General features: G+C 41.4%; 1 protein-coding gene across 4 annotated transcripts in view; it reads right to left on the bottom strand.

Annotated features, from left to right (window-relative positions):
* The window catches only part of LOC140516124 (integrator complex subunit 6-like), a 66,140-nt gene that overhangs the window by 7,520 nt on the left and 43,913 nt on the right, over positions 1-14,707 (bottom strand). For 2 of the 4 annotated variants that reach the window (XM_072627097.1, XM_072627098.1), the window contains exons 10-16: positions 11,829-11,923; positions 10,814-10,924; positions 6,905-7,123; positions 5,069-5,192; positions 4,755-4,897; positions 1,800-1,995; positions 46-402 (exon numbers count right to left, since the gene is read on the bottom strand). In XM_072627097.1, coding sequence (XP_072483198.1) covers positions 46-402; positions 1,800-1,995; positions 4,755-4,897; positions 5,069-5,192; positions 6,905-7,123; positions 10,814-10,924; positions 11,829-11,923 — 1,245 coding nt within the window. The remainder of the gene's footprint in view (positions 1-45; positions 403-1,799; positions 1,996-4,754; positions 4,898-5,068; positions 5,193-6,904; positions 7,124-10,813; positions 10,925-11,828; positions 11,924-14,707) is intronic. The other 2 variants (XM_072627100.1, XM_072627101.1) reach the window with 1 other exon arrangement.

Genomic DNA, 14,707 nt, shown 5'->3' with positions numbered 1-14,707 from the left:
ACTGGCCCTCCGTCAGTTATTGTGCTGATAGCTTTAAATACTTACTTTTTCCGGGCTTTCGCACTTCCTTCAGTATTTGAGTTTTGAAACTAGCTTCACTTTCCTCCCGTGGGTTGTTTTGTGAACTGGACCCAGATGCGGAAGTCGACTGTACTGCTGCTGCTTCTGCTCTTTGGCCACTTGGGGAATGACTGCAATCTCCAGATTCTCTACCAACTGTGTTACCACTGGCTGGGCAGACTAACCCACGGCTCAAGTTATTCAGCTTGTAGAGCAGAGAATCCAAATTATTTCTCAGAACGCTAGCTTCATCCATAGCTTCAACTGACTGTGATGATGAACTAACTGGAAACTCATCATCTTCCAACTTTTCTTCGCTGTCATCTGGGCCTACACTTGTATCTGGAAATCACATTAAGATATGGAATTGAGAGAGGACTCATTGGGTCACAAGGTTTGGTTCCTCATTTTGGGGCAAATTACCACCAGCTATTACTTTCCTCAAATGCAAGAGGATAAAATGAAACCAGCCAATTAATTCAAGTGACTATGATACAAAACCTTCTGACAAATGTAACTCAAATTCAAGAGGATGACCCTAGCCACCTTTTCCCTTTGCATGATGAATACCTACAGGAAGTGGTAGATTTCAAAGAGAAGACCACCATTTATTTGTAAGTACCTGATCTATTGGCTTCATGTCTAATCCTTTGCATTTTATAACCTACAAAATAAATGTGGAACCCCACTAGTCTGCTTCAGAATGTTTCCACTTCTCCATTGCAAACATCAATTGTCAGAGGCTTGTTGCTTATACTGAAGGATTATACTAAGAGATTGGTGAAAAGGAGAAAACAAGGATGTCTACAGGATATATGGCCTAAAGGCTGGGGTGCAGTAGAAAACCTGACTCCTGTCTGATTTGGTGAGGGCTGACAAAGCACCCAAAAGCTTTAGGGGAGATTTGTTAATGATCTTTGCACATTCTAAGGAAAGATGCCTGTTTATTTGGGGATTTGCGTGGATCAGAACAGAGAGGAGAAACAAGATGATCATGAGGAAGAATCATCATTGCTACCAAGATAGAAAGGGGTGAAGAGCACTTTAAAGACATCAGCAAGGGCAGTGTTGACTACTGCCAATGGCTGTGTAATGCGTGAGAATAAGAACTAAGGCAGGGCACGTCCACAACTGATGACTGAGTGATATATGAGGAAAGGGCAACATCATGGGGATGACAGCATAGGACAATATGGAGCACAGGCTCCTAGATCTGGAGCTGGGAGGGACCTCAGAGGCAAGAAAACTGAAGCCCAACCAGGTGAAGTGCAGATCACAGAAGTAGGAAGTGGCAGAGTGAGGATTTTGTGCACATGTCTGCACATACATATATCTTTGTGCATATATGCATATACACAAATATGTATATGTATACACACATAAATGCATGTATATGTAAAGCCCCGTGTTCAGACGAGTGCCTAGCAAGTGCCCTAAAAAAAGTGCTTAATAAATGCTTGTTGAGTATAAGAGTAAACTTGCACCAGGTTAGAGCCATAAACTACTTACCAGAGACAATACGTAATCATAGTATATGTATGTTAGTCCTTCATTACTGAAGAAGACCATGCCATCAGAGAAATAATGACATGAGTATACTCAGCCATCTCTTGGTCACTCTGCAGCTTGGGGAGGCCAAGAGGAGAAGGCACGTCCCAAAGCAGCAACATTTCATTAAAGAGTTTCAAGTCTAACTCTTCTGAATATACCTTTATGTAATGGGACAGATCTTGTGGTACCTGTAGATGACTCCATCGAGGAGGTTGATGGTAGTTCGTTTCCACTGGTGGTTGCAGTGTGGGACTTCTCTGATAGAGGGGACGCAGACAAGCTTCTCTTTTTCTTCCAGAATCCCCCAAAGTGAGGTTCTTCAGAGTGCATAACTTTCTTCGGAGGCCCTGTCATGAACTCATCAGTTTCATCATCCACTAACTCCTAAAAGAATCAACAGATGAGTTCCAATAGGAACCAAAACTAAAACAACACACCATGCAATGCAACACACTGCCCAAGCCATTGCATTTGGGTTTTATAGTTTTCCTCTTTGCACAAAGCCCCAGTTGTACTGGCAATGGAGTCCTATTAAGGCTGGTACAGCCCCATCTAAATTCCTTCCTTCCTTCCTTTTGTTGAAAGTCACTTCTTTAAATGTTAATCACTGCAAAGTGAAGTTGAACTGTGCTGATTTTTCAGTACTTCTTTGCCAGGGACCTTCTTCTAGCTCTCTAGCCTTCAAACCAATACCAATGGAGCATGTAGATTATCCACCAGTTGACCCTAACTCTCCCAACACGAATAGTCAGCTTTCTTTTGTGGTCACATTTCTGATTCCTCCTGTGCAAGTGGTTAGTAATAGTGCTGCCTATTCACACCTACCAAGTACTGCCCTGTTTCCTTTTGGGAGACCCTCAGGTTTAATTCTTCAGAGACTAGTATGCTGACTCGGGAGCCATATAGCATCACTGGAAGAATACTGATGTCAAAAAAGGCTCCTTAAAAGCACTGTGCAGCCTGTGTTCTTCCTGTTTTATTTCTAGGCCCAGGTCTTAGTCCATTTGTAGTGCCTGTCTCAAGATATCTATGCTGATGGATAAGCTCTGTGGGTTGTCCGTCCAACTGTACATCACAGTCTGACCATAGACATTCTTCACCCACCTGATTTTTCTTGTATCAGGTTAGGCCAAGTTGTTCTAAATCTCATAGGACTTTGAAATATATTGGAAGAGCATCCTTAGGGCAGTGCTTTGCACTTTTGAATCAAATTTTTTTTAAGTTAACAAACAAACAAGCACAGGAATATTTTATATTCTCTAAAACTTTAAGTCAATCAAGTAGCTGTAAATACGACAATAGCATATTCCTCAAAAAACGCACCTTCCTTTTGCCTTCAAGAACCAAAAAAATATTATAAGGAGCACCTAAGTGGTGCTGTAGTGGATAGAGAGCTGGCCCAGGAGGACGTGAGTTCAAATCCAGCCTTAGATGCTCACTAGCTGTGTGACCTTGGACAAGTCACTTGATCCTGATTACCACCCAAAAACCAAAACAACCAAAAAAAAACCACACCTCCTGTTCCTTGCTCCTTCTGACCATATCTCATAGAATCCCCCTCCACACACTTGGTGCTCCAGCCAAACTTGTCTACTCTGTCCCTAAATTGGGTTATGTGTCCTCTTGCTTCTCTAGGAAGGCTTTGGGGGCCTATGTGGGGCAGCAACAACTTTCCACAGCATCTTCCCACACTATTTTGTGCAGCAACTCTCAGTGCCCCAGGCAACTCTCTGAAACCCCAAGGAACAGCTTATTTGTTCACCTGCATTTGGGGAAGGGATTTTTCATACCAGAGTTCCCTACTCCAAATGAAATCCCTGGTCTTGGACCCAAATAAAAGAACAAAATCCATGTAGGTGTGTCTTATTTTTGTCTTGCCCACTAGACCTCAAGCTCTGTGATGGCAGAGAATGTGTCTTATAAAGATTTTCTATCTCCTGCAGAGCCTAGCACAGTGCTGTGTACGTAGTAGCACTCAGTATAGGTCGAGCGCATGGTGAAGGACAGTCAGCTATTGTATATATCTGGGCCATCGAGTTATAGTAAGGGGTCCAGGAATCTGTTATCCACGTCTATAAATAAATCAACCTACCTGCTTTGACGGTGTGTCTCACAAATATGCATTACTACTTTACAAACGCATGGAGGTGCAGTCATGACTGAACAAACGAAAATTCATTTAAAAGAATTAGTGACATCACGGTAGTCTTCTGTATATTCTGAACCACCAGATCCTAATAGTAAAATAGTACCACAGGACTGTAATACAATGTGGGATTTACATTGTGTTGGATTGTTAAGAAAACGTTGGCAACAACTGAGGTAAGAGACTGGGCTGAAACTGTACTCATTCCTGGGTATACCAGAGAGATTGCTTTGGGGAATAAATTCCCATTACAAGGATTTTTCTTTGGCATTTTCTCTTTCATAAAAGTTGGATGCCAGGGGGCATGGGGTGGTAGAAATGCCAACAGAGTTTTGAATTGGGGTTTTATTATAGAATGGAACGATTGGTTGTTTGGGATTTTTCATCCCACCAGCGTACTCCATTAGCACAAATAAAAATATTACAGCCAACTAAAACAATAATAAACAATGTCAGCATCTGTATACCTTTTCTTTCTTTCCTCTCAGCTCCCTTTCTCTGCTGCAAAAACTGTCTATAATAAGACCATTCATTCACTATGATAATTCATGTTTAAAAGCTCCCATTTCCTTAAGGTCATCCAGCCAATACCAAGAATGGCAATACTTTACAATAAATAAGTTGATGGCAGTGACCAGTAAACAACAGGATTCCCCTCCCCCCCCATCCCCAATTAGGGTCTTCATTCAGCAGGAAACTGATGGCAGTTCAGAGGTCATTTCTAGTCCTACAAAAGTAAGATGAACAATTTTTGACACATAATGATCTCATCATGAAAGGTAATTTGGAGAGGCAGCTAAGTGGTTCTGCAGTGGACAGAGCACTGGCCCCAGAGTCAGGAGGACCTGTGTTCAAATCTGACCTCAGACACTTATTTAGCTGTGTGACCCTGGGCTAGTCACTTATCCCTGATTGCCTCCCCTCCTCCCAAATAAAAGCAAGCAAGAAAGATAATATGGAGCAACTGTTTGGGCAAAAATGAGACTGCTTCTCTTACCTTCTCATCCTGCTTAAAAGGATTTCCAAAAGCATGAAGTCTTTCTGGTTGGTCTGAATCAATTTCCCGAAGTGGAGGAGTCACAGTCTTTAAATATTCCTGGTAGTTGCCCATTTGTGTAGTTGGAATACTGTGAGAGGAATCTGTGAGGATATGGAAAAAAAATGAAGGCCAGCAGCAGCACAGAATGTCTGAGTTAAAAGGGACTTGTCAAGGCCACCTGGACCAACCTCCCGGAACAAGAATCCTAACTACATGTTGGCTACTCTAATAATGTAGAAATCTGCAAAATCTCATTCTTGTGCTCCACTAACCTTTGTTTTGTCCAGCAGCATTTGTGTATGTATTCAGCAGAATGGCTCTCATTTGAGTTAACTGGTCTAAGAGACAGCTCCGAGGGATGTCAAAAGGATTCTTGTACAGGTGAGTCTGCATCTCCTGTTTTAACCAAAGTGTGAGAAATGCCAATTAGGGTGGATGCTGTTATGCAAAAAAAATGAACTTAATTGTGTTCACATGATTAAGAGTAAAATGATTTAATACAGGGGAGGAAATTCCTGATTGCTAGCCTTAACTCTGAAACTTCCCATGCATTCTTAACTATTATATGAAGAGGGATTCAGAGAAACGTAGGAAGGTTCACATGAACTGATGCAGAATGACATCAGTGGTAGCAGAACATGTTGAATGATGTATAATAATGAAAATGAATATCACTAAAAGCAAGTCAAATTCCAAGGAAACGAAAACCACCAATGATCCAAGAGAACAGATAAGTAGTCGAAAAAATGCCAAAGATAGAATGACAGGGCTTGAGTTTCAATCCTAGCTCTGAGCCTCAGTTTCCTCCTCTTAAAAATGAAGGGCTAGAAGATTTTGATGGCTCCTTCTAGCTCTAGAGTGATGATCCTATTTCCCTCTTCTAGGTAGGGTGGTGGGGGAATACTGGGGTTGAATGTTGTATACATTGTCTGACAAGATCATTGGGTCTCTTTAACTTCTTGTTCAGGTACAGTTTTCCTTTGTGACAAGGGAGGGCTCAATTCCCAGGGGGTGGGAAGGGAGGGCATATTTCCAGAAAAGACTATGAAAAAAAGCATCAGTAAAACTTTTTTAATGAAGCCCAACTGTTGGGAAAATATCCTTTTCCAAACAAATCACCAAGAACAGTCAATATCAAGATTTATTCCAGTTTCTAATTAGGGCTTTTGAAGTAGGTGCTGAAAAAACTTCTTGTAAAGCAGGATTCTGGTTATTCCAAATCTCAGGTTCTAGAGAAAACATTCATCATGCCTTCGAGTCAATGTTTAAAGCTGCTCTGCTTCCAAGCTGCCCTATTTCAGAGGGCATCGCCATCCTTTCATTGCCTCAGCATTCTCCCCATTGCCCCTCTATCCCCAGTGCCAAATCCTATCCTTTCTACCTCCACACCATCTCTCTGATCCAACCCTTTCTATCCATGCTCAGCCACCATCTTAGCTCAGGCCCTCATCACCTCTCTCCTAGAGGATTCCAACAGCCTCACACTGATCTCCTTGGCTCAAGTCTTTCCCTTCTCTGATCTATTCTGCATACACTGCCAAAGTCAATTAGACATAGAACTGAATATGCTGTACTCCAGTGTGTTCCGTGTTCTCTCTAGGATCAAATATAAACTGCTCCGCAAACTAGTCCCTTCCTATCATTCCAGCCTCAGTGGACGTTATCTTCCCTCTCCCATTCTGTACTACACCTGAGTGGCCCCCTTTTTGCTACTCACAAATCACACCACACCCTTTAGCTCCTGTCTAGATGTCTTCACATTGACCAGTCCCCATGCTTGTCATGCTCTCTCTCTTTCCCTTCAACTTCAAGAGCCTGTTCCTTGAAGAGGCAGCTCAGCCACTGTCTGCTGCATGAAAACTTCCCTGATCCCCCTAAATGGCTAGTGCTCTCTGTCCCAAACTACCTGGTCTTCAACCGCTTTGGCTAGATTTCTACTTAATCACTGTGCATTTTTGCTCCAAATATTTCAGTTCTTGTCATCTCCCCTACTAGAATGTAAGCCCCTTAGGAGTAGGATTGTTTTCTTCTCTGTACTCGTACCCCTGGTGCCTGGCAAAAAGGAGGCATTTTGAAATGGTGGGTGATTGCTTGTTGCGATACTTTACCTTGTTTGGGAGTGCTAACTTAAAGTCAGAGGATATTTTTGTATTCATTTTCATCAGGCTAACGGAAGACCCCGATGAGATTACAGGTGGCAGCCGGGGCTCCAGGACAACACCAGAAATCCTGGGGTGACCAACACAGAAAGTTTTCAGTTTGATTCCACCTTCAGAGGGAGGCTTCTTTCCCACCAGTGCGTTCCTTCTCTCCAGCTCAAGTTTGCTCTAAAAGAAAAGAACACAGCATGTGGAAATAGACTTACTTGATCCCTGTTTAGTCAACAATATGTAAAAGAATATTGTAAGAGGCCCCAAACTTCCTCTCCCCTTCCACATCATTATTACCCTAAATGGCTGAAACAATGGACAATCGTATATTTCTTCTAAGGCAATTCCTTTCTATGCTATCAACAACACCCAAAGCCACTGAGTAGGAATGGCACTGTCCAATGGGATGTAGAAAGATAAACGTCTTCAGTAACAACTGGCTTAATTTCCAGTCTGGGGATCTTATAATCACAGACTTCAGAGAACTCTGGGATCATCTTAACTAGCTAACAGAGCAGGAAACCAAAGCCCAGAGGAACTGAATGACTTGCCCATGGTCACACTAATGACCTTGTAGAGAGCAGAAGTGGGACGTACACCCTGCTCCTCTGACTCCAGGTCCAGCAATCTCTCCAAAGCACTCACACTAGGAAAATATCATAATTTAATCATAGCAAGAAAAAAATCACAAGAGAAAAATTTTGGCTCACACAAACATTTTAGAATGTTGTTCAGTTATTTTTTAGTCATGTCTGATTCTTTGTTGATCCCATTTGGGCTTTGTTTTTTGGGGGTTTTTTTGGCTAAGATCTAGGAGTGGTTTGCCATTTTCTTTTCCAATTCATTTTATAAATGAGGAAATGGAGGCCCACGGGTGAAGTGACTTGCCCAGGGTCACACAGCTAGAAAGTGTCCAAGGCTGGACTTGAACTCAGGCAGCCTCTAAATCAAAAGGCTAAGCTTTCTTAGCTTAGTATTTACTATTAAAATCAAATGGAACCCCAGCTTCTGGGATAAGAACTCACTGTTCGACAAAAATTGCTGGGAAAACTGGATAACAGTATGGCGGAAATTAGGCATAGACCCATGCCTGACACTGTACACAAGAATAAAGTCCAAATGGGTACATGATTTAGGTATAAAGATTAATACCATGAATAAACTGGAGAAGCAAGGAATAGTGTATTTATCAGATTTATGGAGAAGGGAAGAATTTTTTACTAAAGAAGAGATAGAAAGCATTATGAAATGCAAGATGGATAATTTTGATTACATTAAATTGAGAAGTTTTTGCACAACCAAACCTAATGCAACCAAAATCCGGAGGGATGTAGTAAATTGGGAAAGAATTTTTGTATAACCATACAAGTCATTCCCCAATTGATAAATGGTCAAAGGATATGAACAGGCAATTTTCAGAGGAAGAAATTAAATATATCTATAATCATATGAAAAAATGCTCTAAATCACTATTGATTAGAGAGATGCAAATCGAAACAACTCTGAGGTACCACATCACACCTATAAGATTGGCAAACATGACAGAACAAGAAAATGATAAATGCTGGAGAGGATGTGGGAGAGTTGGAACACTAATTCATTGTTGGTGGAGCTGTGAGCTCATCCAACCATTCTGGAGAGCAATTTAGAATTATGCCCAAAGGGCTACAAAAATGTGCATACCCTTTGACCCAGCAATATCGCTACTAAATGGGAAAAGGTCCCACATGTACAAAAATATTTATAGCAGCACCCTTTGTGGTGGCCAAAAACTGGAAATTGAGAGGATGTCCATCCAGTGGGGAATGGCTGAACAAGTTGTGGTATATGAATGCAATGGAGTACTATTGTGCCATAAGAAATGATGAACAAGAAGACTTCAGAGAGGCCTGGAAGGACTTATATGACCTGATGCTGAGTGAAAGGAGCAGAACCAGGAGAACTTTGTGCACAGCAACGACCACAGTGTGTGAGAGTTTTTTCTGGTAGACTTGGAATTTCGTAATAACGCAAGAACTTCTTTAAAAAAATCCCAATGGTGGTTTTCTAAGGCAAAATGCCTTCCACACTCAGAGAAAGAAATATGGAATTCATTCACAAAATGTAGCAGATCATGTTTGTGTGTGTGTGTGTTTTTGTGCGTCATGTTTTGATTTGTTTTATGATTTCTTCCATTTATTTTAGTTCGACTACATAGCATGACTGTAGTGAAAACGTACTCAATAGGAAAGTATACATAGAACCTATACAGAATTGTATGCTGTCGTGGGGAGAGAGGGGAGCAGTGGGGAGTAGGTATGGGGGGGATAAAATCTTAATTTTATGGCAGTGATTGTAAAACATTAAAAAATAATAATAATAAAATAAAATTTTAAAAAATCAAATGGAATGCACTTAGGGTTCACCTATCAATTCCTTTTTTTAAAAACCTGGATCTGTGACCTTCTCAGTGTAGGATGAAGGAGGAACATTCTCTGTCTATGCAAGTCAGCACCTTCTCTCCAACCTCTGTAGTCTTGGAAAGCTGTCTGAGGCACTGAGAAGTTCAGTGACTTGCTCACAGTGACATGACCAGTGAATGTCAAAGGAGGAAAGTTGTAGATTTCAATTTTTCAAACAAATTTTTGCTTGAAAACAAAAGGATTGAGAAAAGCACACTCGCTAATCCTCTGTTGTTGGACACACTCTGTGTCTTCTAGAAATCTAAGCTAGGTGGCGCCAGAGTACACAGAGCATTGGGCCTGGAGTCAGAAAAACTTGAGTTCAAATCCAGTCTCATTCCCTTACTAGGTATGTGATCCTAGGCAAATCACTTAACTAAGCTGCCTCAGTTTCCTCACCTATAAAATGGAGAAAATAACAGCACCTACCTCGAAGGGTTATGGTGAGGATCAAATGAGATCACATTTGTAAAATGCTTAGCATAGTACTTAGCACATAGTAGGCACTTAATAAATGCTTATTCCTTTCCCTTTTCTTGTCATGTTCAGTAGGTCTCGAAATTTTGAAGACTTTGCAGCTTGGAGAGTGCATTCTGGGTAATGGTAGTCAATAGTGTCTACTGAAATTAAGTATGTCCCCAAGCTTCCCCCTTGACTCTCTGGATTTTCTCTAGTAATGCCAAAGAAACATCTTCACGCTGGAAGTTCACTACACTCCTGAACTTCTCACAGTGGAAGCACCCTCTGCCCCTTCTGCCTCTTCCTCTGATTGTCTGGTTCCTCCCTAAACCTACATTTTCAGGAGGTTTGTTGAGTCTGTGCCTCAGTTTCCTGACATAAAATGGAAATGACATAAAATGTCCTATAAATGGGAATGTGGAGCACTGAAGCATAATGGAGAGAGGGCCACCTTTGGAATTAGGAAAATAGCCTCTCAGACAGACCAGTTGTGTGACTATGACTGAGGGAAAGCTACTTAACTGGCCAGTGTCCCAGGAGGCAACACTCTTAGCTAGTAAGTGACAGATGAATGCCGGGGGAGGGAGTTTCTGCACCACAGTCAGAGGTCTGGAATAAACCAAAAGAAAACCAAACAAGGGATGCTCTGAGCCAGAGCTTAGAAACTAGATCTAAGGTGAGGAAAAAGCCTGGTCCACCAGCCAAGCCTCTGACCCTCTCAGAACACTGATGGTCAATCCAAACTGTCAGTGAAAGGGGAGAACAGATGTTGGCACATGTTACTAACAAATTCCTAATTCCACTTCAAGGGGCAGTGATAATCCCATTGTCAATAATCTAGAAGGTACAGATATATGCATATTTATAAAATCATATTGAAATTAGTGAATAAAAAATACATTTTTAAGAACAAAGTCTTTTTAGGTTTACATTTACAATTTTTAAAAATTAAAGTTAAAAATACTACCTGTTGGCTGAGTTTTTTAAGGTAAGAGACGATGGCAAAACTAAGTCCCGATTCGAAATTTTCTGTTATCACATCGGGAGCTCCCATCATCTTGAGTGCTTTCTTTAATGGCTATAAAGAAACAAAATACACCATGGTATGAACAGAGAGAAACTTAAAATACTTCAAAATTCAGTTCAAGGACATGGTTTATTACTCAGAAGAAAAAAATACTTATGCACAGAGTTACACGAGACATTAAGGAGTAATGAAAATAAGAGAGGACAGAGGCAGAGGAAGGTAAAGGAAAGTAAAAACACGAGAACAGAGGGGAGCACAACTTTAAACAACAGATTGCTGGCTCTCTATCTCTAGGTCCTGGTCCCTAAAGTTATTCCGGAAAAAGTCAAAGGTCATGATGCTCATTTTCTTTTCATATGTAAACCAATGAATGGATGGAGGGGCCTAACTTTCGGGTTTCTCCAGTCAATCCTGGACATGAGTTAGACAATGAAATTCGTTGAGCCTGTCTATCCTCACTTTACCATATTACAATTGAACAAATTCTCGTAACTAGTTTCCTCCTGGGTCAAGCACCTAGCATGGTACCTTATACACAATTAAGCACTAACGTGTGTTTGTTTCAAGAAAGCAGGTAAAACCCCAATGACACATGCACAGTATGTAAACACAAATAAGTTTATTCTTGTAATCCAAAGGAGATGGTCCCAGTCCCAGAATGTGAGTTTTACAAACTAAATTGAGGAGAGCCATCTTAAAATCTTCATGGCACCAGGAGACAAATAAAGAGGGAAAAAAAGGCAAAAATCATTCAGTCCAACAGTGGAAAAGCTGCATTTTGTCCCTTCGTGCCATTCTAAATTACTGCATATCCCTCCAGTTGCCATGGTAGGTAACATGGAGAGGAATCACATTGTCTGTCAAGAGCTCATGCGTCACTACTTTCTGGGACTGGTGACCATCTCTCTGAATTCATACATACACATGTACATATATGTATATATCTACTACATACTGGTAGGAAGTATGAAGGTGTGGATTTTATGTACTCATCAAACTCTTGCTGCCACTTCGGGCTTGGATCAAGCTTGTGAACCTTGAACAATTCATCTATTACAGGAAACAAAATGAGAAAAGATTGCATTATCCCAACTGTGAGTTTCAACATCTATTCAAATGAGCAAATCCGCATTGTCGTCATGTTCAGAGCTGTGACTGGGAATTCTTGTATCTGGGCAAATTGAGTTGGGGGAAGGGTGAGCCTGGAGAGAGGGGAACCATGGCAACAGGAGGCTGAGAGTGACTGTGACGTGAGGGCTGATGGAGGACTGAGAGGAAAAGGGACGGATGGTGGGGCAGTGAAGCTCTGCTCTAATTGGTTTTGATCAGAACTGAAATTTAGAGTGATGCCTTTATATAATAAGGCATCTCTCATTAATGCCCCAATTTTAAAGGTCAAAGAATAAAAATTATATTCTCTGATAGTATGTGAAAAAGCAAATGCGTGCACACTAAATGAATCTATGGATTCATCTCAATTTGTGCTATTACAAAAATCATTACGTTCCCCTCCTCCTTTTTTTAACTTGAATTTTGTAATTATAATCTATATTTTGCACTAAACTAATACTGACCTAAGGAATGGTGTCAAAGATCTATTGAAGAGATCGCCAGTTCTGAAGAGGAAGAGCCCTTCCAAGCTCATCTACCACTATTTCATTTAGGAAACTGAGACCCCAGAACTTGCCCTAGGCAAATTACAGCTAATAAGGTACATGGTGAAACCTGAAGCCTGGTTCTCTGGCTCCAAATCCACTTTACTTCAGCTGCCTTGCTGCATCCCACCTGAGAACTCAGACCTAGACAAATTCCCTTGGAATAACACTGAGCAATTAAAGCCAAATGAGGGTTGGATCTCAAAATACAAAATAAGTGATGACAACAACAGACAAACCAACACCCCCCCCCCCACAAACACACACACACACACACACACACACACACACACACACATTCCCACTTCATTCAGTATTCATTCTGTGTCTCCCAACAGATTTATAATGGATAAATCAGTAGTTTAGCCAATCTTCTGCATCTTTATCCTGCCCACTTTAATTGGTTTGAAAGATTCGATATTTTTACCCAAATGTCCTAACTTGTTTTGCTGATTTGAGAGCTGAAAGGCACTTCTGAGGTCACTGAGTCTAAAGCCCTCTTTTTAAAGAGGAGGAAAGAGTCTCTGCCCACACAGTACCTCTCACATCCATATCTATCTCCTTCCCTCCTCACTCCCATGGCAACCACTTGAGCACAGGGCCTCATGCCCATTAGCCTGACAATTGCAAAAGCTTCCTGATAGAACACCCAGCCTCTAATCTCTTCTCTCACAAATCCATCCTATACTCCACTATCAAAGTAATGGCAATGCACAGGTCTAATCATGTAACCCCTCCTTACTTCCAAATCACTTAATGGCTCCCCACTGCCTACCCCAATTAAGTTTACATCCCTCTGCCTAATATTTAATGCCCTTCCTCATTTTGCAGCATCAGGACTGAAAGGGATCTTTAGTCCAAAATCAGGCTCAATTATCATGAACAATTAATTAACCCACATTATTGACACAAAAAACAATTCCTACTATCAATGCAAAGAACATTACCTAAACTATAATTTATAAGCTGCATTTGGCCCAATTGAAATTACTATTAGAAAATCAACAGTTGTTACGATTAAAGTTATTATCGTTTTATTTTTCTATGACCAGGTAGGCACTGATTGTCAGCAACAGGGAGGAGGCTTTCAAGCTTTGGGGGAAGCCATTGGTCACAGTTTTCGAAAAAAGTTACTGATAAAAACTCAGGTGGCCAGGAGGCACATGACTCTTAGTGTACATACAAAAAGAGTACATACAAAAAGCAGAGCGCGAATTGTTGTACCTAGTTTTTACCTAGTTCTCAGAAACAGGCTGATACTTATGACTGGATTACCGATAAAAATGGCCAAGACACTTAGGCAACAGATATTTCTTAAGTGCCTGCTATGTGAAAGGCACCCTACTAAGCACTGGGGACACAAAGGCAAAGCTGGGGTGGTCCCTGCCCTCAAGGAACTCTCATTCCAATGGAGGAGACAGCTTGTAAATAACAATGCATGTATCAGATCAGAGAGAGAGTGAGGTGTAAGGAAATCTCAGGGCACTAGTGGTTGGGCAGGGAAGTAGGGATAGGTACGGCCTCCTGCAACAGGTGGGATGTGAGATGAATCCTAAAGGAGGCCAGGGAATAGAGGAGGTAGAGGCCTCCAGGTCAAGCATTCCAAACGTGGTGGATGGGATGTCACCTGTGGGAGACAGCAAGGTGGCCAGTGTAGCTGGACTGTAGATGGGAATTAAGAAAAGTCAGAAAAGTCAGAAGGGGCTAGACTGTGAAAGGTATCCTATGCCCAAGAGAGGGCTTTGTATGTGATCCTGGAAGTAACAAGGAGCCACATGATGTTACCAAGTAAGGGGAAACATGGTCAGATGGACACTTTCAGAAAATCATGAATACCCAATAACATCCCACAGATGTCCCAGTGTGAAGGTAGTCTCCAAATTTTTTCCTTTAAAGTGCTGCCTTGCTATAGTTATTGTCCCCAAAGAAAATACCTAGCCTGAAGGTTTTCCTTTGCCTTTTTGAAGCCAAAGAAAACACTTGGATTTTGACTTTTTACCAACTGATGAGACACCATAATGCAGTAGTCAGGAGAATCCCTTGGCTAAAACTGGTGCTAGAACAAGATAGTCTGATCCTACATCAGGGAAGGTGGGGACATACATCAAAGGCAGTGTTGGGGGGAGCATCTGGCCATGAGAAGCAAGTCCTAGGCCCAGAGCTCCCAAGGCCATACCCA

This window comes from Notamacropus eugenii, chromosome X (genome assembly GCF_028372415.1).
Source record: "Notamacropus eugenii isolate mMacEug1 chromosome X, mMacEug1.pri_v2, whole genome shotgun sequence".
NCBI lineage: Eukaryota > Metazoa > Chordata > Mammalia > Diprotodontia > Macropodidae > Notamacropus > Notamacropus eugenii.
Note: the sequence above shows the minus strand (reverse complement) of the source record. Positions and strands in the feature narration are given on the sequence as shown.